The sequence below is a fragment of the Camellia sinensis genome, chromosome 14 (assembly GCF_055761805.1).
Source record: "Camellia sinensis isolate YWXY chromosome 14, ASM5576180v1, whole genome shotgun sequence".
Taxonomy (NCBI): domain Eukaryota; kingdom Viridiplantae; phylum Streptophyta; class Magnoliopsida; order Ericales; family Theaceae; genus Camellia; species Camellia sinensis.
The window spans coordinates 117,253,314-117,275,684 of NC_138974.1; the positions used below are offsets into that span (position 1 = coordinate 117,253,314).

The following is a 22,371-nucleotide window of genomic DNA, read 5'->3' on the forward strand; positions in this document are numbered from 1 at the left end:
TTAAAATCATAAGAGGTGATCGCTCTCTCTTGCCTCCCTCTGAGTCTATAAATGTCAAAAAAATTATAATTTTCACATATTCAAAATACTTTTACACATTTTAATAGATTTTATATACATTTTTTCAACACTAATTTTTAAAATTTTCTTTATTTTTATATCAAATTTAGTAACCATATGAGGGGGGGGGGGGGTTAATGAAAAAGTCCAAAAATTTTAATTGAAAAGTAATACCCAAGACACATGTTACCAGTTTCAGAACATGTTTCATTGAATTCAAAAGTAAAAAATTTCATCATTTTTCAGAGCATTTTTTTACAAGTATTGGGTTTCTTAATCTCGGGTTCACATCTGAATAGAAAAGAATTTGGAGGGATTATAAGATCCATCATAAATTTTGTTTCGTGATTCGAACTGTTTATTTTGTAGGGTTCTTAATGTGTATCATCTAAGAGTCATCAAATGGCTGTGAACAAAAAATTTGATATCATCCAACTCGACTCAATCGGTCTATGACCTATCCCAACCCACTTGAGTGCGCAGCCCATCCCAACCTATAAAAATGATTTAGGATTTTGGACAAATATTTATAACCCGAGTCCGCCCATGAATCCGGCCCATAAAAGCTGGCATAGGTAAGCTCACCCTAACCATCCTATAAGTCCGACTCAAACTATTCTGTCTAAATATATATATATATATATATTTTGATATGTATCCAAAAAAAAAACTGCACTATTCAATTCAAATTTAATCTATTAAAATATATTAAATTATGGCAGTGGCTTTGGTCCAGTCCAAGATCGGACTGGACCGTGCTGTTGGGCCCGTGGGGGCCCACCACGGGTTCCGTTTTGATAATCTGAACCGTTCAATGTGTAGAACTCGTCGATTATTATATGCCTGTAAAAAATCACGTTGATCGGATATCGATAGCTATGTGAACAAAACAGTTTTTTATCAACAGTTAATTGTTTCACCGTCCATTTTTTTATACAAAACTGATTTGATCACATAACTATTGATATCCGATCAACATGAGGCATGTAGTACTCAACGATTTTTACACATTGAATGGTTCGGATTATCAAAATAGACCCAAAAAATGGGCTCCATGGACCGAACTGGACGAGTCCAATCTTGATCTCAACTTGAGACAAGCTGGACCCTTAAATTATATATATATATATATATATGATATTTAATGTGTATTTTTGGATTGATGTTTGTAATTTTATTTTGATGTATTAGCCTTCGTTTAGGACGTGAGTTTACTTTTTAACTTTTTGATTATTTTAGTCTGTGGCTAAAAAGTCTCATTTGGGATGGATTTTATAACTTTTGTCAAAGAAAAAATAAAATAATAATTATTTAAATGTGATATTTTATCTTATTAATTTTTTAACCTATTTTATTTTTTTTATTTTTTATTTTTTATTTTTTATTTTTTGACTATTTTAACTTAAAAAATTCATGCAAAACATAGCGTTAGTTTAAGCGTGTGTGTGTGTGTGTGTGTGTGTGTGTGTGTGTGTGTGTGTGTGTGTGTGTGTTGGGCGGCGCATGAGACAGAAATGGCCAACCTAGTTGGATTTTTCAGTCTTGTGTAATGCCAGTCCTTTCACTTTTTCCCTACTTGCAATTAGGGGTGTGCGCGGTGCGGGTCGGTGCGGTTTGAGAGAAAAATAGAAACCGTATGGCGGGTGGCGGATTGATAAAAGTGTCACTAGAATTTGCCATTTTTCTAATAAAAAACCGGCGGTTCGGTTGGCAAATAATGGCGGATTTGCCTTGGCGGTTCGGGCGGATTGGCGGTTTATAAAAAATATAATTCAAATTACAAAATTTAAATCAAAGAGTAAAAAAAAGACAAGAGATACCGTGATGTTAAGCATCTTGCGAACCTTTCTTCTGATGCAGCAAGTGTAGCAACAACATGATAATATCAACGACTATGCCATCAGTTCATTACAAGCATCTGTGGAAGCTACAATGATCAAATACAATACATAAAATTCCCCTCGAGCAGTAATGTAATACTATATTCTAAGGTATAGAACAACAAGCAAACTTAAGTAAAAAAGAATTTTTAGAATCTTATAAAACATGATTTAATAGCGGTGCGGGTCGGTGCGGTTTGGAAGAAAAATAGAAACCGGCGGATTGATAAAAGTGTCACTAGAATTTGCCATTTTTCTTACCAAAAACCGGCGGTTCAATTGACAAATAATAACAAATTTGCCTTGGCGGTGCGGTTCGGTGCGGTTTTGGCGGTTTCGGCGATTTCGGCGGTATTATGCACACCCCTACTTGCAATCACTATCCTCATTATTTTAAACACACGTGACGAGTGGTGATTAAAGGAGAAGAAAAAAAAGAAATAAAATAAAAAAATTGACCAATCAGAAAGAGAGAGGATCAAAGGGGATGCTTCCTTGAGGGGTCTAACTTATCTTCCTACAAATAAAATTACATTATGTTATTTAACTATTTTCTTACTTATATGAGATGTAAAAAGGTAAACGATAAATAAAAATACTTTAATTATGTTGAAAAATAAACAACAAAATTTACTAATAAAAATATAAAAAATAAGGCAAATTACACTAACAATCCTTATAGTTTGGGACTTGTATCATTTTGGTCTCTGACTTTTCAATTGTGACACATTTGATCCTGAATTTTGAATCTTATTCCAAATAAAGACAATTGAAGATACTATTATTTAATTTCAATGACAAAATCGTTAATTTAATAAAATATAAACTAATTTGACAAAAATAAATGTCAAAAAAATATTTTTAATTTTTTAAAAATAATTTTTATCCACCAATGATAAAATTATGTAAAATTAATAAAAATTACATGATTAATTTTAAAAAATTAATTTTACATGATCATCATCCAAACACATAATAAAAATTAATTTGATAAAAAATAAATAAATGTCTAAAAGATTTATCAATTTTACATAATTTTATTTTTAGTGGATAGAAATAATTTTTAAAAATTCAAAATATTTGTTTGACATTTATTTTTGTCAAATTAGTTTATATTTTATCAAATTGACGATTTTACCCTTGAAAAATCTAATGATATCTTCAATTGTTCTTATTTGGAATAAGATTCAAAATTCAGGGTCAAATGTGTCACAATCAAAAAATCAGGGACTAAAGTGAGACAAGTCCTAAATTATGGGGACTATTAGTGTAATTCACCCTAAAAAATATTTAGAACTTAACAATATAAGTCAAATGAAAAATGTGTAGTCTGGTTCTCTTTGATTTTGAAATATAAGATTTGGACTTATAGATGGATTGTAGTTTTAATTTTTTAAATAGGCCCAGCTTGTACCAGCCTGTTGACTGATCAAAGTTCAAAAAACTCAATTATTATATGGGATTTAGACACAATAATTGCTAGATGAGTAAGCTCGGCCCGTCTCAATGATGACCCCTTATATTCATCCATAAAAAAAAATTAAATCGATCTAATAATTATAAGGTTTTTATTTTATCATGATTGTCTCTAAAAAATGATTGATTTATTTTTTAAAATATATTTGACATCTATTTTTTAAAATAAATGTAATAAAATAAAAATATTATAATTGTTATATCAAATTAATTTTTTAATAAATAATATAAGTTAAAAATTTTATAAAATAAATTATTTAAATTATTAAAAAAAATTTGTGGTAGGATCTCATGAATCCCTCAAATCCTCCCATGTTGGGAACGCGAGTGAAATTCAATCCTTATACAAATCTCAATATTAAATTATAAAAGAAAATGTTGGAACTTGTGGTGCTTTGATTAAACAAATGAAAGGTAAAGCTTCTTTTCAACTACTAATCAGTGGAGCCCGCTATGGTAAAATTTTAATGTAAAATTCATTAGCAAACAAGAAGGAACGAGTTCCAAGAATAAAATACTTTCTTTTTTTTGGGGGGGGTCTAACCTCTTCTTTCTTTTTCTTTTTTTTTTTCATTATTAATATTTTAAAAAATATATATTTGAATCCACCACCTTGTTCGAGTTCTTAAAGATTGTTTAGAATGATTTATATAAATTTATTTTTTAAGTTTTTACAAAAAAAAAAATATATATATATATATATAAAGATATGATATAACTCCGCACTTATCCAAATAAATTCATTTATTTAAGAAATGTTAAATAAATTCTAAGACATAAACATTTTCAACTCCAGTGGACAAAGTGTAAATGAATCCTATACTATTACTGAAAGATGGTGAAGTCAACAAATATACTTCGGTTAGAGCATCTCTAACTATTCATCTAATTTTTTATTAAATCTGAGTAAAAAAATAATTATTTTTTCAATCTAATACAGAATGTTCAAATAGTTAATTTTCATCAAATCTGTTCTAGGGACAACCGGTTAGTCGACCGGCCGGTCGACCGGTAAGGCAAATTTTTTTTTTTTTGAATTGTTTAAACCTACCTATTTGAACTGTTTGAACCTTTTAGTAGTCGACCAGTTGGTCGACCGGCCGGGCAACCGGCTGGTTGACTGGTTCCTCTCCTCCAACGGTCACAAACAGTAATTTGCTGAAATTTGTATCCTGTTCTCAGTTTGATGATTTTTTTGTTCAATTCTTAATTTGATACCAGTTTGGTGAAACCGTTGGAGCTTTAAAAGGTGCCTTTTTCACCAAATTTCAAATTTGATGCCAAGTTTGGCGAACCGTTGGAGATGGTCTTGGGAACAAGGGTTGCTGTTATGCGGTTTTGTAGGAATTTATTTTAGACTTATTTTGATGACATAAATAATTTATATTATAAGATTTGTTAAATATATCAATTCTAAAAAAAATTAAGTTGATTTAACATTCATAGCCCTATAATCAATTCTTAGTTCTTTTTAAAAAATTATCAAAATCATACTAACCGTTTATTTTTTAAAAAATAATTTAATCTTGTTAGGGGTTATAAATATCTAATTAATTTAATTTTTTTTTATAGATGATTTACTCGACCAACCTTATAATATGAACGATACGAATTATTAAAGGGTCCAGCTGTCTCAAGTTGAGATCAAGACTGGACCCGTCCAGTCCGGCCCATGGGGCCCATTTTTTGGGCCCGTTTTGATGATCTGAACAGATTAATTTGTAGAACTCTTCAAGTACTATATATCTGTAAAAAATCACGTTGATCGGATATCAATAGCTATGTGATCAAATTAGTTTTGTATAAAAAAAAATGGACGGTGAAAAAATTAACGGTTGATAAAAAACTGTTTGTTCACATAGTTATCGATATCCGATCAAAGTGATTTTTTTCAGACATATAGTACTCGACGAGTTCTACACATTGAACGGTTTGGATTATCAAAACGGGACCCGTGGTGGGCCCTCACGGACCCAACAGCACGGTCTAGTCCGATCTTGGACTGGACCAAAGCCACTGCCATTATTAAAATAGGTCCAACAACTCTTTGTCCAATTCGGTTGGGATGCTACCTAAATGAGAAGCTTCTTTTCAATCTATATTGGACTAGAGGATGTGGTTGGGCCTACACAGGCCCACCACAGAACTCACATCGATAATTCAAACAGTTCAATGTGTAAGTACTTTATTCTTACAAAAAATCACGTTGATATTCACTTAATCAGATGACATTCGTGTTAACAGTAAGTACGATTATAAAAATAAATTGTTGATACAAATGTGATATGATCAAATGACTATTAATATCCAATCAACACGATTTTTTGCAGGAATAAATTCTACACATTGAACAGTTTGGATTATTAATGCGAGTTCTATTGTGAGCCCATGGAGGCCTATCAACAGCCTAGAGGTGGGTATCGGCTCGTTGGCCCGTCCAATTCACACAACCCAGTCCTATTTTTCTAGGGTTTGGAAAATTGTTTCAGCTTATAGGGTTAGGCTGGATCAATATTTTTAACTTGATATATCAATAGACTGGGCTTGAGGACTATATTTTCAACTCAGTCTGGCCAGGCCCTGCCCATTATTAAATTAATTAATTAATTAATTATAATACATTAAAAAATGTATTTTTTGTTGAGTGGTAGACTTTATCTTTATTATTATTATTATTGAAATTCACATTTGTGGTGATGTATGATTGAATTTATTTAAGAAATATAATGTGATTGAATTTAATTATGAAATATTTTAATTTTTTTAATATATAACCCGATGAGTGGATTTGAGATTTATAATTATTTTTTGAATTGAATTTGGACAAATCTAAAGACCTGATATTAGAATCAAACCAAAATTTAAACAGATACAAAATTTCTTATTATATAATATCGGCCCGATCCAAACCTGACCAGCTAGAAATATGCCCACCCCTACAGCCAGCCTGGGTAAATTGCAAATACACCCCCTGAGATTTGCTTAAAGTACGAATTGTTCCCTATAGTTTGAAAAATTACAAATACCCTCTTATTAGAATTTTTTATTTAACAAAATTAACTAAAAAAATAAACTTCATAATTACTCTCCTATATAATAATAAAATTACCTAAATTATTAATTGAAACATATTTCTAATATCATTAAAAACTGTTAATTGATTTGATGATTTATTAATAAAATGAGCGATTTGTTATGAAATTAGAAATCTCAAATAATAGAATGTAATTTTTCAAACCATAAGAAATAATTCGTATTTTAATTAAATTTCAAAAAATATATTTGTAATTTACCCATAAACCTTTTCCATAAAGGCTGGAATGGGCGGCAGGCTAGGTACTTGCATATATATATATACACAACTTCTTATGCTATGTTTGGATTTAAATCAATGTAAGTTTGGTCTGTTAAGGACTCATCATTTGGCCATTAAGAGTTTTACGCTGTGTTTGGTTGGGGGATTTGGGAAAAGAAATGGAAAGAGAAATGGAAATGAAAGGAAAAGGAGAAAGAATTAATAGAATTCCAAATCCCAACTATGTTTGGTTGTGTTGGTTATAAAATAGAGTTGATGTTTTAAAAGGTCTCCTATTTCTTTTTTTATTTCTCACCCCCTTTCTTTTCCTATATATTTTTTATTATAACCAAACATAAATAGGATTACATTTCTCATTCCTTTTCCAAATCCCACCCCAAAAACCCCCACCAAACACAGCATTAATGAAAAAAAATATTACAAATCATCATATCACTGTATTTAATTTTTATACTTTTTGTTTATAAAAAAATTAAAATATTATTAAAATAATTAATTTTCAGACGAACTTAAGTGATGTGTTAAAAAACTATCTTATGCAGATTACATGTTTTCTTTATATACCAACTAAAAACTAATTTATTTTACGATTTTACATTATGCATTTATCATTAAAGACAAAATTGTAAATAAAAGTTTAAAAAATAATAATCTCCAACTTAGACTACCTACCCAGCTACCAGCTCTTCCATCTCCATCTTGCAATGCTTACCACCCGGGGCACCTCTAGGCCTCATTCTACTTATATCACTACCCGCCTGCATTTTCTTGCCTCGCCAATTCTATATATCGTCTAATGTTAAGAATATGTTATTTTAGTTAATTTTATTAATTTTTTTATTAAAAAATATGTAAAAAAATAAGAGAGTGACATGATTAAGGCATAGTTTGAGAAGTTAGTTTTGGTGGGTTAGGCGCTAAAATAGTCACAAAAAACAAAATAAACTATTTTACCCACAAAAAACAAAACATCAAATCTAACCCATAATCATTACACTCCTCTCTCACAAAAAAAGTCAAAAAAGTCAAAAAATCCTTTCCAAACCAGACTTTTTAGCCCCAGGCTAAAATAGTCAAAAAATTAAAAAGCCAAAAAACTAACCCATTTTCCAAACGGAGGCTAAGTGTTTTATCTTTTTAATTATTTTAACCAAAACAATTCACCCAAACGGGGTAATCGTTAGGAATGGCAACGGGGCGGGGCGGGGCCGAGGATCCCACTCCCCGTCCCCGATCCCCGATGCTCGAATTTTCCCCGGCCCCGGCCCCGATCCCCGACGGGGAATCTGTCACTACCCCCACCCCCGCCCCCAACGGGGATCGGGTTTCCCCGACCCCGAGCATTCCCCGGCTAAAAAAAAATTTCAGAAAATGTAATCATCAACAACAAGAAGTTCATCATCTAAAAAAACTTTCAGAAAATACTACTCATCATCAACAACAACAACAACAACAAGTTCATAATCTAAAAACAGATCTGAAAAAAAAAAATTTCAGAAAAGTTTCAGAAATTTTCAAAAAATTTCATCATCAACAAGTAGTTCATCATCTGAAAAAAGTTTCAGAACATATAACTCATCATCAACAACAACAACAACAAGTTCATCATCTAAAAACAGATCTGAAAAAAAAAAAATTTCAGAAACGTTTCAGAAATTTTCAGAAAATTTCATCATCAACAAGTTCATCATCTAAAATATATATATATATAGAGAGAGAGAGAGCTTCACGGTTCACTCTATGAATCATGATCTAAGGGCTGATTCACGATCTGATTCCGAGAGTGATTCACGATCTGTTGCCGATCGGTGATGTGGTGATTCAAGATCTGTTGGTGATTGACGGGGTGTGATCAAATCTGAGAGAGAAAGCGTGAAACCGAGAGGGACAGAGGAGAAAAGAGAAGCGTGATCGGTTTGGTGAATCGCATCCAGAGGGCTTGTACTGCTCTCGGAGGGAGACGACGGTGGTGGCGACAGAGAGGGTTTTGTTTTAGGGTTTTGACTCGATAAGAGAGAGAAGAGATCGGCGGAGAGCGTCTTAGAGAGAGAGAGAGACGACAGAATCGGTGATGAGAGGAGTGGTGCTGCGGCTGTGTTGTATTTGGGGAAAATGGTTGATTTTTATATATATATATATAAGGGGGTAAAATGGTAATTTTATTTCGGGAAAAATTCGGGGACGGGGACGGGGACGGGGCCGGGGCCGGGCCGGGGCTTGAACACTAATCCCCGTCCCCGGCCCGAAACTGAACGGGGATTTCATTTCGAATACCATCCCCGTCCCCGCGGGGGTATTTTTCGGGGAAAAACCATTCAAATCGGGGTCGGGGGATCGGGTCCCCGTCGGGCCGGGTTCAAATTGCCATCCCTAGTAATCGTATAACAAGTGTATTTGAAAGGGCAAAGTATATTGAATGCTTTAACATGAGGTGTCATGAAGTGACTGTTGTTCGGGTGATTGGGTTCACTTCGACTCGTGCTTAAATCATTTATTTTTTCGAATGTCAAATATAATATTTTTGTAAAAAATTAAATTGGTCAAACATTGTTAACATTATTATCAAATCAATTTTTTATTCAGTTTCATACTCAAAATTACGCTAATCATTTATTTTTATTGATACAAAATTGATTTGATCATAGTATTATTGATATTTGATCAACTTAATTTTTTTTTAAGAATATTCTACTTGACATACTCTAAATCATAAACAATTCGAATCATTGAGGTGAGACTTTGGGGTAAGCCCCCTCAATGGGCACAACAACCATCCTTCATCTACTATGAAATTAGTAAAAATTGCCTTGAGTTCCACCTTTTATTTTTTCTTGTGACATCAGGACACTTGTTAATAAAACTCATAAATTAAAGTCTTGATTTTTTTATAATCATTAAATGAGTAATTAAATTAGAGGTTTTCTCGATTAAAAAAAAATAAAAAATAGAGTTTTTCAAACCATTTGTATTTATTGTAGCAATTATCAAATTTCTTTGATTGATGTCTATTTTTTTAAAACTAAAAAAATTCCAGGACAATGTTTTTAAAAATCATTTATTTTATTTTAAAATACAAACAAAAAAATTTCACAATTTTTTCTTACTTAAAAAAATAAATATTGCAAAGACTTCTATTTTTGGTAAAATTGAACCCTCTCATTAGTAGTTTCTCAAATGTGGTGGTGGCGGCAGCGAGACAATACACCAATAAACTTCTCCATCTCCTATCTCTCGTGACTCAATTTTTTTTTATAATAATAATAATAAAATTTCATACAAATTAATAAATAAGAAACAAGAAAATATTATAAAAATTAATAGGAAAAATTACCAAAAAAAAAATGAGTTTGATCCTGGTAACAAAATAAACTCTCTCTCTCTCTCTCTCTCTCTCTCTCTCTCTCTCTCTCTCTCTTTTTAATTTTGTCAATTTAAATATTAATATTTTGATTTGTTTTCAATTAAAACTATTCATGTATTTTCATCAAATAAAATTGACCACAAAAGAATATTTAAGCTATTTAACTCAATATTATAGTTTATATAAAATGTTTAAAATATTATTTTTTATTAAATTTAATAATTAAAATATCATTTTTTTCATCAATTGAAAGTAAATTAAATAGTTAAAATTTAAATTGATAAAATTAAAATTTTATAATTTATTTTGTTACTATAATCAAAATTTTTAATTTTTTAAAAATAATTTTTCCAAATTAATAAATATTGCAAGTTAATAAATGTGAAGGAGAGCCAATTCCAAGGGAGAATCACATGAATTCTTAGTGTCAGATGGTGAGAGAGAGAGAGAGAGAGAGAGAGTAATTAAAACAGGGTGAGAGGAATGAGAGTTGAGGCATTGAGAAATAAATGAGAACACAACACAATACATTGGAAACCAAATAACGAATCTAAAAACCCAATAACTGAGACCATACGGCACGGACACAACACCTTACCATTCACTTTGCTTGTTTTCACTTTTTAAAAAATTTTATTTTTTTATTTTTAGTATTTTTTATTTTTATTAATTTTTTTAATATTTTAAACAAATTTTTTTTTTTAAACACACCTAACATAAATACATCTAAAAAGTAAAAAAATTATAAAAAAAATCTTTTAAAAATTCACTAAATACCAAAAATATAAAAAAATATAAAAATTCAGTATATTTTTTATATTTTTATGTATTTATTAATTTTTTAAAATATTTTTTCACAAATTTTTTACTTTTTAGATATATCTAAGTAAGGTGGATCTAAAAATGTAAAAAAATATTTAAAATTTAAAAAATATTCACTAAAAACAAAAAAACAAGAAAATTAAAAAAGTCAATTTTCTAAAAACTTAATCCAGAAAACTCAAACCAAACACACTGATTAGTATTCTTGGTTTAGCGGGAGTTAAAATAACTTGATTTAACCTAAGGGTGGGTGGTACTGTGGTTTAGGTTTGGGGTTTAAGTCCCAAGGTTACAAGTTCAATTCCCTCTCTCTTGGGTCACTTTCTTAGGAGAAGCACAGTTGGTTAAGAGGTTGGATCTCAAATTGTCTAATCAGTACTTGATGTGGATTCAATGCTCTCCCGCTGTGCGAGTCCTGACTTAAGCAGAGCTTGTCTTGGGAGGTCGGAGCAAGTTCTCTGGTTATAGTCTCCTTGCTCAGAATGGCTAGCAGGACACCCTGGTGATTTCTTCATGGGACGCTGCTTTAGACCTTCCTTTAACAAAAAAAATAAATAAATAACTTGATTTTTAAAATTTTTAATTATTTTAGTCTTATTTTTTTAGTTTTATTTGCTTTTTGTTTTTGGTTTTTTTAATATTTGTAAGAAAAAAATTATAATGATTATGGTTTAAATATTATATTTGTCTTATTGATTTATATAATCAATTTTGGTTTTTTTGTATTTTCTTAGTCAAAAAATCAAAATCAAACATAGTATCATGCGAGTGTTTAGAAAGTTATTATTTTAATAGGTTATTTTAATTTTTGATTATTTTAGTAGGTCAAAATTTTATATTTGAAAAAATAATTAGATTATTTATAATTAGATGAGATATTTATGAGAAAAAATAAAATAATTATGAATTTAATGTGATATTTTATTTTATTAATTATTTTAATTTATTTTTAATTTTTGTAAATTAAAAATATATATATATATATATATATAACTTGCCAAACTCCCCATTAAAGGCGATCAGACATGACACCTTGTACTTCGGCACCCCCCAAAAACGCTTCTTTTTTTTTTTTTTTCTCTAACTTTGTTTTAGGAACCTTTTGGAGTTTTCACGAAGTATCAATGTTCCCCACATTAAAAACTACCCGCTTCAGTCCACGTTTGTCTGACACCATTAGTCATTAAAGGGTTTTGCTATCAGTGCTGATAGGTACTATTAAAAAGATAACATTAAGTTAGTTCTAATAAACTAACAGTACAAGAATTAATTTAAAAATAACAAATAATAGAACATCAAAGGAATATTTAAAGTTATTAGAGCTTACTATTTTAGATTTTTAAATTATGTGCGTCAATTTTCAATTATATTGTCAATCAAGTATTTAGTTGGAAAATATTAACAGAATATATTAAGTTTGAACGACCTGTTACAAAAAGAAGAGATTTCGACAGTGGTTCATCCACCTGGGGCACTCCGACGATCAAGTCAGTTATCTCTCAAAGATAGCAAAAGAGCTTAACTCACTATTCAGAGCATAAAAGCATACCTTAGAGCCATAGGGTGCCTCTCTTTTATAACTAACACTTACCTAATCCCAATAGAAGCCTAGTTTCAATGGACTTAGGATTACTGCAAATCTTGAACTCCTAGTAGGATTGTGATAAACTCTCTAAGAGTTTTATCTTTATCCAAACTGAAATCCTTTCACATTCTAGGACTCTTGTCCCTTATCCGCTTATCTTGGATTCCGGTATCTTTGCAGATAACCTCGGCCTAGCCGAGATCATCTCGGCGTCATGACGAGGACACGTGGCACCTTGGTTGGCATTTCGATGACACCTCGGCCACGTGTTGTTATTCAAAAATTATGTCCCCACAACTGTCCCATAGGTTTTATTACCTCGGCATCCTGAGGTAATGGAACCTATATCATTCCTTCATTTAATCATGACCCCGGTTTAATTTCAGCTTGTAAATTTTTCTTAAAATTTCAACAAGTGTTAAACATGACCTCGGTTTAATTTCAACTTGTAAATTTTTCTTAAATTTCAACAAGTGTTAAACATGACCTCAATTTAACTTCAACTTGTAATTTTTTCTTAAATTTCAACAAGTGTTAAACACGATCTCAGTTTAACTTCAACTTGTAAAATTTTCTTAAATTTTAACAAGTGTTAAACATGACCTCAGTTTAACTTCAACTTGTAAATTTTTCTTAAAAATTTCAACAATTGTTAAACATGACATCAGTTTAACTTCAACTTGTAAATTTTTCTTAAATTTCAACAAGTGTTAAATATGACCTCAATTTAACTTCAACTTGTAAATTTTTCTTAAAAATTTCAACAAGTGTTAAACCGATCTTGGCTTGAAAATTCTAACTCCCAAGCATCATTCTCCAGCCCTCTGCATGGCTTCCACCTACTCCGTTGTGGGCCTTATATAAAAAATCTTTAACTTAGGCTGAGTTTTTCTCTTCTCGAACTTAATCATCTAGGCCGAGATTTTGTTTTCTTGAATTTGGGATCTACTCACTTTAGGCTGAGCTCTTCTCTTCTCGGATCTAATCATTTAGGCTGAGATCGTGTCTTCTGGGTTTCTCTATGCCCGACCTCCCGCGAAGGTCGGTGAGAATGTCCCTTGGTCCCGCCATGTTGAGGGCTGCAGGAACCGTTTTTTGCCCCTCTTTCTAGGCACCTTTTTTTGGCCGCTGGAATCGGCGTGTCTTGTAGCGGGAACGGTGGCTGCATGACGTTGTTCTGCATCAGGAAATTGACGACCGTTTGCAGGTCCGCCAATTTGTTCGCCATTCCCTTCATCTCGTCGTCCCTCCGCAGTCATCTATCTTTCCATATCTGGAGGTCGTCCTTGTTATAATACCTGCTCCGGGCCAATTTCTTCGGTACGCCGCCCACTTGGCCGACGTCCTTTCCTCCGTGATTCTTATCACGAGTCTCTACGTTGCAGTTGTCTTCTTTGACGTCAAGGTTAATATGTTTCCCACTCTCAGTAGGGGTGTCGTCCCTAACTTTCTCTTTTTGTCCGTCGTTGGCAATCTATTCTCCTTTTTTTCCCACAGATGACGCCAAATTGTGTCAATTTTCGACCACACTGCTAATCAAGCACTCAGTTGGAGAACATTGGCAGAATAGATTAAGCTCGAATGACCTGCCACAAAAAGAAGAGATTCCGACGGTAGTTCATCCACCCGGGGGCACTCCGACAATCAAGTCAGTTATCTCTCAAAGATAGCAAAAGTGCTTAACTCACTATTTAGAGCATAAAAGCATACCTTAGACCCATGGGGTGCTTCTCTTTTATAGCTAACACTTACCTAATCCCAATAGAAGTCTAGCTTCAATGAACTTAGGATTACTGCTAAGCTTGGACTTCCAGTAGGATTGAGATAAACTCTCTAAGAGTCTTATCTTTATCCAAACTGAAGTCCTTTTCCATTCTAGGACTCTTGTTCCTTATCCGCTTATCCCAAATTATGGTATCTTCGCAGATAACCTCGGCCTAGCCGAGATCATCTTGGCGTCATGACCAGGACACGTGGCACCTCGGCTGGCATTTCGGTGACACCTCGGCCACATGTTGTCATTCAAAAATTGTGTCCCCATATGAACAACTTTCTTTTACTATTTAAGTGTCGATTAGATACAAGTAGAAAGATAAAAATTTAGAGAATATAAGATTTTTTTATATTTAATTTAATTTATTTTTATTAAAATTAATATATATATTTTAATAATTTTACATATTTTCAAGACATTTTATACATTTTCTAACATTAAACAATACATAAGGGACACTTATTAATATTTATCCTAATTAAATGCATCAAATTCCCTCTCTCATTAAATTTTTCAAAAACAAAATATTATATTAACAAATTTTTAGATAATGTTTAGATAGAGGTAAAAGATTGATATTTATAATTGAAATTTGAGTAAATTGCACTTTTTTCCTTGATCATTTTTCTCACTTTCTCCCTTACGCTATATTTGGTTGGGAGATTTGAAAAAGAAAAAGGAAAGAGTGTATGAAATTACGTGAAATGTAAGTATATTTTATTCACATTTTACTTACCTTTTCATTTTCTCTTTTCAAATCCCCCAATCAAACACAGTTTTAAAGTTTATTTTTTCTCAGTTTTGATTTTTTTTTTCTTTCTCAAAATAGTTGTCACATGATATAAAAAATATTTAATGTCCTTTATTAATTGAGAAAATTTTCTCTGGTTTAAACCCAGAGTAATTTTCTGTACGTAATGAGACAAATTTATCTGGTTTGAAGAAAATTTTTCTGGGAAGTTCAGTGTAATAATTTCTTTGGATTGATTTTTCTTTGGATCGATTTGAGGGACTTTAGACATTATAAAAATATTTAATATCTTTTATGCTATAAAATTTTAATGCCAGGGGCCCTAAAACAAAATATCCAAAATATTATATTTCTGAAGTATATATAAATAAGGTGCATCTAAAAAATAAAAATAAAAAATTACTTAAAATATTAAAAAAATCGTAAAAATAAAAAAACGAAAAATAAAAAAATTATTTTTTTGTGTGAGTTAAACCAAAGAAAATTATTATTATTTCTCTTAAAATGATATGAACAAAATATTAGCATTATTTTATTATTTTATATGTATAAAGATTAAGAGACAAATATGTTATTTTAATTTGAAAAAAAGATAATTATAATTTTTTAAACGTGAAAAGAGAATTTGTATTAAACAAAAATTTCAAGGATGTCAGTCTAATTTACCCATTTTAATTTTATTTTCTTTGTAAAATCATTCAATTGCAACAGACTGGTAGTCAATTACTTTGGTGCCTCATTTTCTCGGATTTCCTTGAGAAAATAATATTGGAGAATTTGAGAATTTTATTATAAATATCACGGGTTATATGCACAGTTAATTATGCTATTTTTTTATTTTTTATATTTACAGTTATGATGAATTTTTTTTTTATTATGACATTATTTTAAAATATTTGGTTATGATTTTTTTTTTTGGTGTTTAGATTTAGACCTTGTTTGTTATCTTCTAAAAAAGTTAAAAAGTCACTATCCTATTTAAATCATATCATTTTATTTTACATCATCTCTCTACCATATCACTTCAAATTCAACCCATATTTTATAAAAAGTCAAAAAATATACTTATTTAGATAATTCCAAACCACCATTTATGATTTTTTTTAGTTATAACTCAAAAAGTATAGAGTCATGGCATTTTATTTTCTATAACTATAAGATATATATGATACACTCTCTTTATGAAGTGTGTACACAGTCTTTACCAATAGGAGGAGAATCCCCTCCGATCTAAGTTTTAGGGTGGAGGGTGCTGTCTAGGTCTGTGAGGCTTATCACGGGTTTCGTTTTGATAATTTGAACTGTTCATTTTGTTGGACACTTTATGTATTTCATCCATACAAAAATTAAATTGATCTAATAATTGTAACTTATTCAATTTATTACGTTTGTCACTAAAAAAAAATATGGTTTATTTTTAAAAATATAATTGTTGTCCATTTTTTTAAATAAAAAATTGAACAAATTATAATTATTAAATCGATTTAATTAATTTTTGGTGAAATATACAAAATATCTGACAAAATAAATAATTCAAACTATTAAAATAAAATTCATGATAAATTTTAGGGCAAATTACATATACCCCCTCGAGGTTTGGCTAAATTACAGATACCCCTGAGGTTTCGGAAATTACATCCCGCCCCCTGAAGTTTGTATTTTCATAACAATTTGCCCCTCTGAGGTTTATATTTCATAACAAATTGCCTCCTAATTTCTTATGCAAATATAGCATTCAGGGGGGAATTCGTAATTTCTCAAACCTCAGGGGTATCTGTAATTTAGCCAAACCTCGAGGGGGTATATGTAATTTGCCCTAAATTTTAAAAATTCAAATAACACCCTTCAATTAAAATAGAAAAATACTTTAGATCTCTAAATTGTGAACTCTAGAAGAACTCTAATTGTGGGTCCTATTGTGTAATTTGATATTTTAATCTTTGTTTTGTTTTATTTTTTTTAAGTTGTTACGTCATTAAAGTTTTATTATTAAAGCTGTATTATTAGAGCTTTTAGGTCAAGTTTGGGAAGACTAAATAAGTGTACTTTTTGACTTTTCTTATATTATGTGTAAAAAAAATAGAGAAGAGATATTGATTAATGTGACCCAAAAAAAATAAAAAGATAAAATAAGTATACTTTTTTAATTTAGCCAAACTTGATCTTAATCACCGCTGTTTAAAATATGAACGGAAGGAAATCTTTCCCCTTTCTAATAACGGCTGTGATTGGGGCCTCGAATTTGAGGCTCGAAATTGCCTCAAATGCTATTTTTTTTTTTTTTTTTTTTCCTGGGCTTATACATTAAAAAAAAAATAAATAAAAATAATAATAATAATAACAAGCAAAGCATCAACCCAGCAAAAAAAAAAAAATGGAAATTCGAGCCAAATTTGAGCCAAAAATTTGAGGCCTCAATCTTTTTCCTTCTAATAATATTAAAAGAAAAAAATAATAAAAACATTAAAATGTGAAAGAATTAAATTTCCAAGGGACGGAAATAGCCTTCATTTCAAAATCCATGTTCTTTCAGAAAACGAGGTGGCACGCCTGAATATATATATATATATATATATAAATATATCAATGTCTCTCTATATCTTCATCATCCCTCCATCTTTCTCTCTCTACCGTTGAATTCAAACATACCCATAGACCACCTTTCAAACCAGCCCATCTCTATCTCTTCTTCATTTAAAAAAAAAAAAAAATTTATCTCCATTCCAAAAAGCACATTTTAAGTAAGAAAAGATAGCGATACAGAACCGAGTATACATTAGACAGAGAGAGAGAGAGAGAGAGAGAGAGAGAGAATGTCATCATCAACAACAACAACGACAAGGAGGCACAAATGGCAGCCAACTCCGCCACCGCCGCCGAGCCCGAAGATCCTGAACTTACCACGGCGGATTCGCCGGAAACAACCCAGAAAGGCCGCCGCAAAACTACAAGTCTCCGGCGAGTTCCGGGGGAACTACAGGGGAAGGCTGGATGCTCTGTTCGATCAAGAACGGACTTTCTCGAGAACTGTTCCGATTGTGTTGTTGAACTCCAGTAGTGGTGGTGATGATGATGATGAGAGGAGAGAGAGGGTTGAAGAGCGTGGAAATGGTGGTGGGTCGGTGGAGGAGAAGTGGAGGTTCCAGGCGGAGATTTTGAGGGCTGAGTGTAATTTTCTGAGGATGGAAAGAGAGTTTGCTCTGAAGAAGTTGGAGAGGAATCGACTTCATATGGAGAGAACTCTGCGTTCAGCTGTTCAGACTCTGGTTTCTGTTAGTCTCTCTCTCTCTCTCTCTCTCCCTTTCTCTGTTTCTGATTTTAATTGGTTAAAAAAGTCTGTGTTTGGCTGCTGAGAAAATGTAGGAAAATGAAAGAAAATAACGATTTTCGAGTCCTAAGGTTCCAGACCCAGGTTAACTTTGAAATTAACTGAAACAAATAAAGCTATTTTGCATTTCTTTAATTAGGTTATTTGTATTTTGTCAATCGAAAAATTACTGATAGCACTGCACTTAAATTGTTCTCTTTTATTTTCCTCTGTTTCACTGGAACCAAATGGAAAGCTATAGTTTTCATATCCTATTTCAATAGATCAGTACTTGTAAGGTTTTGTTCAAATAATTATTCTCAACCCTCTTGTGTTTTTGTTCAAACTCACTTGCTTCTTTAGTTATAGATTTTGTGTTCATGGCTATTAATCTGATGATTGGTTGTAGGGAAGGAAGAAAATTTACCAAGGAAAGAACGCAAAGGCGGTATTGGAGGAAGAGATCGAGGATTTAGAGGACAAGTTAGGGGAGTTACAGAAGAGCTCTAGAACCAAAGATTTTAAGGTTCAACACTCTAATAATTTTGATGAGAAAGCCTCTCTTTTGCAGCGTCGGCTAGAAAATCTTGGACAGTTATGGGATGAGAAATGTGTGAAAGAGATGCGAGAGATGGCCGAAGCAAGCTTTTCGATCAATGTCAAACATCAAATCACCGATCAGAGCTTCACAGCTGCTCGCAAAAGCAACAATAAGTTCACTGATGTAAGTATGATTATCACTTTGTAAATTCTTCATGTTTTGATTCATATACAATGCACAGCATTGTTTAGCATTCATTATAGTTGTATTAGGATTAGTTAAGAGGAATTTTTCATTTTCTGGGTTGCCAAATGTGCTGCAGACTCAAAATCTTGTTTCTAGCCATTAGAGTCTCTAATGGCACAGAGGTTCGAGTAACAGAAACAAGCTCTCCAAAAATGGGGGTAAGGTTGCATGCACCTTGCCCTCTCAAAACCTTGCACTGGGTCGCCGGGTCTCCTTTTATATTACTTCTTATTTTTATTTATTATTTTTGTGTTGTATGAGTTTGAGTAATCAATATCTATATAAGGATTAGTTCAAGTAACGGAAACAACCTCTTAAGAAATGGGAGTAAGGTTGTAAATATCTTGCACTCTCTAGACTCTGCTTTAGCAGGAACTTATAGGTCACACTTCTTTTATTATCTATATATCTTCTTATTTTTATTTATTATTTTTGTGTTCTAAGTGTTTTAGTAATTAATACTATATATGGATTAGTTTGATTTGAGAAAAGAGCGGTGCAGGTGCAGGATCTGAGAAGGAAAATGGAGGGACTGTCAAAAGTGATGTTAGATAGAATGGAGGAATATGGGTCAATGCTTTCGACTACAGCCAACAGTTCTGCTTCCACCTCCAAGCGAATTGAATTTCCCGATTCTTCTTCTTTCTCTACAAGACATCCCTATCAGGTAAAGGTCTAAATTCTTCACTGTTAAATTATTATTATTGTTAAGTTATTCATTTTCAAACTGACAATATTGCTCTTAGTTAATTGATTATATGTTAACTTACTAGACACAATATTGTTGATTCTATCACCCTGAAATGGTGCAAAGAATTCAGTGCTTAAAAGAGGATTTGAAAAAAAAAAGGGTTCCCATCTTTTAGGGGCTAGAAGTACAACCCTAAGAACACCCCATGGGCAAAAGCCTTGCAATGTTTATATGAAACCACTGAAAATTCCTATTATCCTATGCAACTAGAAATTTCTTCATAGGTATTGAGTTAATGCAGACTCTTCAATTTGTTTATAGAAAACAAATTGAAAGAGTATCGTGTTGCAACTTGATTGCCTACTACAGGTGGATGATGTGAATGTGATTGCATAACAAGAATAAGTAAGATTTAGATGTAGCCATTTCCCCATTTTTTACTTGTATGCAGCACATGATGATGAACTCGTTGCACACAGAAAAAGCCATTTTATGTGCCATGAAATTGATAGTTTCTATTGTTCCGCACATAATTATCAAGTAAGAAAATAGGGATGTTATAAAATAGGCTCATTTAAAAGCTCTAAGAAATAGAATAAACTCATCTAACATTCTACATAACACAGAAATGGGCTTGTTAATCCCTTCTAGGCATATTTTCAGTTGATTTATCGTGACTGAAATATAGAATTTTGTTTCGAACAAAAACCAAATTTTTTTTTCATGCAGGACCTATCTTTGCATGATGAGAACAAATGCTCAGGACGTTGCAAGGCTATAGTGCAGAGGATTGTAGAGCAAGTGCGAGCAGAGACAGAGCAGTGGTCACAGATGCAAGGGATGCTGGGGCAGGTGAGGGAGGAGATGGAAGAATTACAGGCATCTCGGGATTTTTGGGAAGATCGTGCTCTTGATTCTGATTATGAAATCCAATCCCTACATTCCGAAGTAAGAAAAAATCATTCTATATGTCTCTCATGAAGTGCCTATCTACAGGTTTCTTAATATCACCATATTGATAGGTAGATTGAAAAATATGACTTAAATAAGATGAATAATAAACCATACTGCTTGCATAATAGTACTTGTGGTTTAATATTTTGTGGAGAAAATTTTAGATGGAATTTTTTTTTAAAGAGCTCTATTAGGAGCATCCAAGAAATCCTAGCAGGGTTCACAGGGAATATGCAGTACTGAAAATCAATACCAATTTCCAGAACATAAAACTTCAAACTTATTTTTGATGTTTTAAAAACAGATATATGGCTGCTCATTTTTGCTTTCCCTTATTTCTTTTTTCGGTTTTTGAATAAAGTATTGATATTTGGAAAACATGTTCAAAGAACCCTTTTAATTACAATGATATTGGCTACATGTAGCCTCATATCATTATTAATTAATTAGATTTAAAATTCTTTTCAATAGACATTAAGATTCTCATTACCTGATCATGATGTCATTGGGGGAAGAAAATAATTTCAATATCGCAAGCTTAGACGTGGCAAGAAATTTGCAAATGTCTGATAGGCTTCCATGGCGGATAAACTGTGTCTTTGATTACTATTAAAAAGAAAAAAAAGGAAAACAAAGAAAACTATGTCAGTTATATTGGTACATTGGTGCTTGCTTTGTTAGGTGCAAGAATGGAGACAGAAAGCTCTCACATTAGAAGCCAAGGCCAATGAACTGCAAACAGAAACATCTGTACTTAGAGGGGAGCTCGAGAAGTTAAGGGTTGAGAAAAGCAAGGAAGTCACGAAGACCAAAGATTTGGCACCAATTTCATTGGGTGCTCAGATTGCAAAGGAGAAGTGTGTGCTAATTTGTCGCTTGAAGGAAAATCATCGTGTTAATGACAAAGGGAGTAAGCAGCAGGAGATCTTTAGTGATGGAAGAAGAAAAGCACAAACATGCAGCAATGGACTTTTGGTGCCAAAACGCTCACCATTTCAAGATATAGGGAACTCATCACCACAGCTGAGGCAGAATAGCAAAGCTATATTCCCCTTGCATTCCCCTGATCCTTCCGATACGTAGAAAAGCTTTTTAAACGTCAGAGCACATTTGCACGGAAGAGAGAGAGAGAGAGAGAGAGAGAGAGAGAGAGAGAGAGAGAGAGAGAGAGAGAGTCTCAATGCCCTTATTGCAGTAACTGTACGGCTTTTAGGTTAGAATTGGCTTTACAATGGCACTGTAAGATTGTGCAGAGTTTACAACTCAGGAAATGAGATATCTATGACAATGGTTTCCACTGTCAGAAATTTTGTTTCTTATATATATAACAATCTTCCCTAGCAAATGTAACAGCAACGATTATGATCGACAATTTATGTGTTTTTCCAAAAAAATGAGAAAACAAAAATGCAACAAAACAGGTAAATTCTTAAAATCTAATATTGCTTTGATTTGAACAAGATGGATTTATGATGGAATAAGCAGCAACACTGACATGAAAACCAAGAAGCAAATTTGTGGTTCATGCTGCAATTTGAAGCATAATCTCACTGTTAAATTTCAACTTATAGAAAATTTGTATTTAACTTACAGTCCTAACAATCACC

The 22,371-nt window shown here is 32.0% G+C and overlaps 1 protein-coding gene across 1 annotated transcript; it reads left to right on the forward strand.

The window, feature by feature from the left end:
- The first annotated feature begins 17,629 nt into the window (after positions 1-17,629).
- On the forward strand, positions 17,630-22,109 carry LOC114297091 (myosin-like protein). Its single transcript, XM_028241452.2, has 5 exons — positions 17,630-18,297; positions 18,742-19,056; positions 19,622-19,786; positions 20,540-20,758; positions 21,446-22,109. Exons 1-5 carry the CDS (start codon positions 17,839-17,841, stop codon positions 21,845-21,847), a joined length of 1,560 nt encoding a protein of 519 aa, XP_028097253.2. The 5' UTR covers positions 17,630-17,838; the 3' UTR covers positions 21,848-22,109.
- The last annotated feature ends 262 nt before the right edge of the window (positions 22,110-22,371 follow it).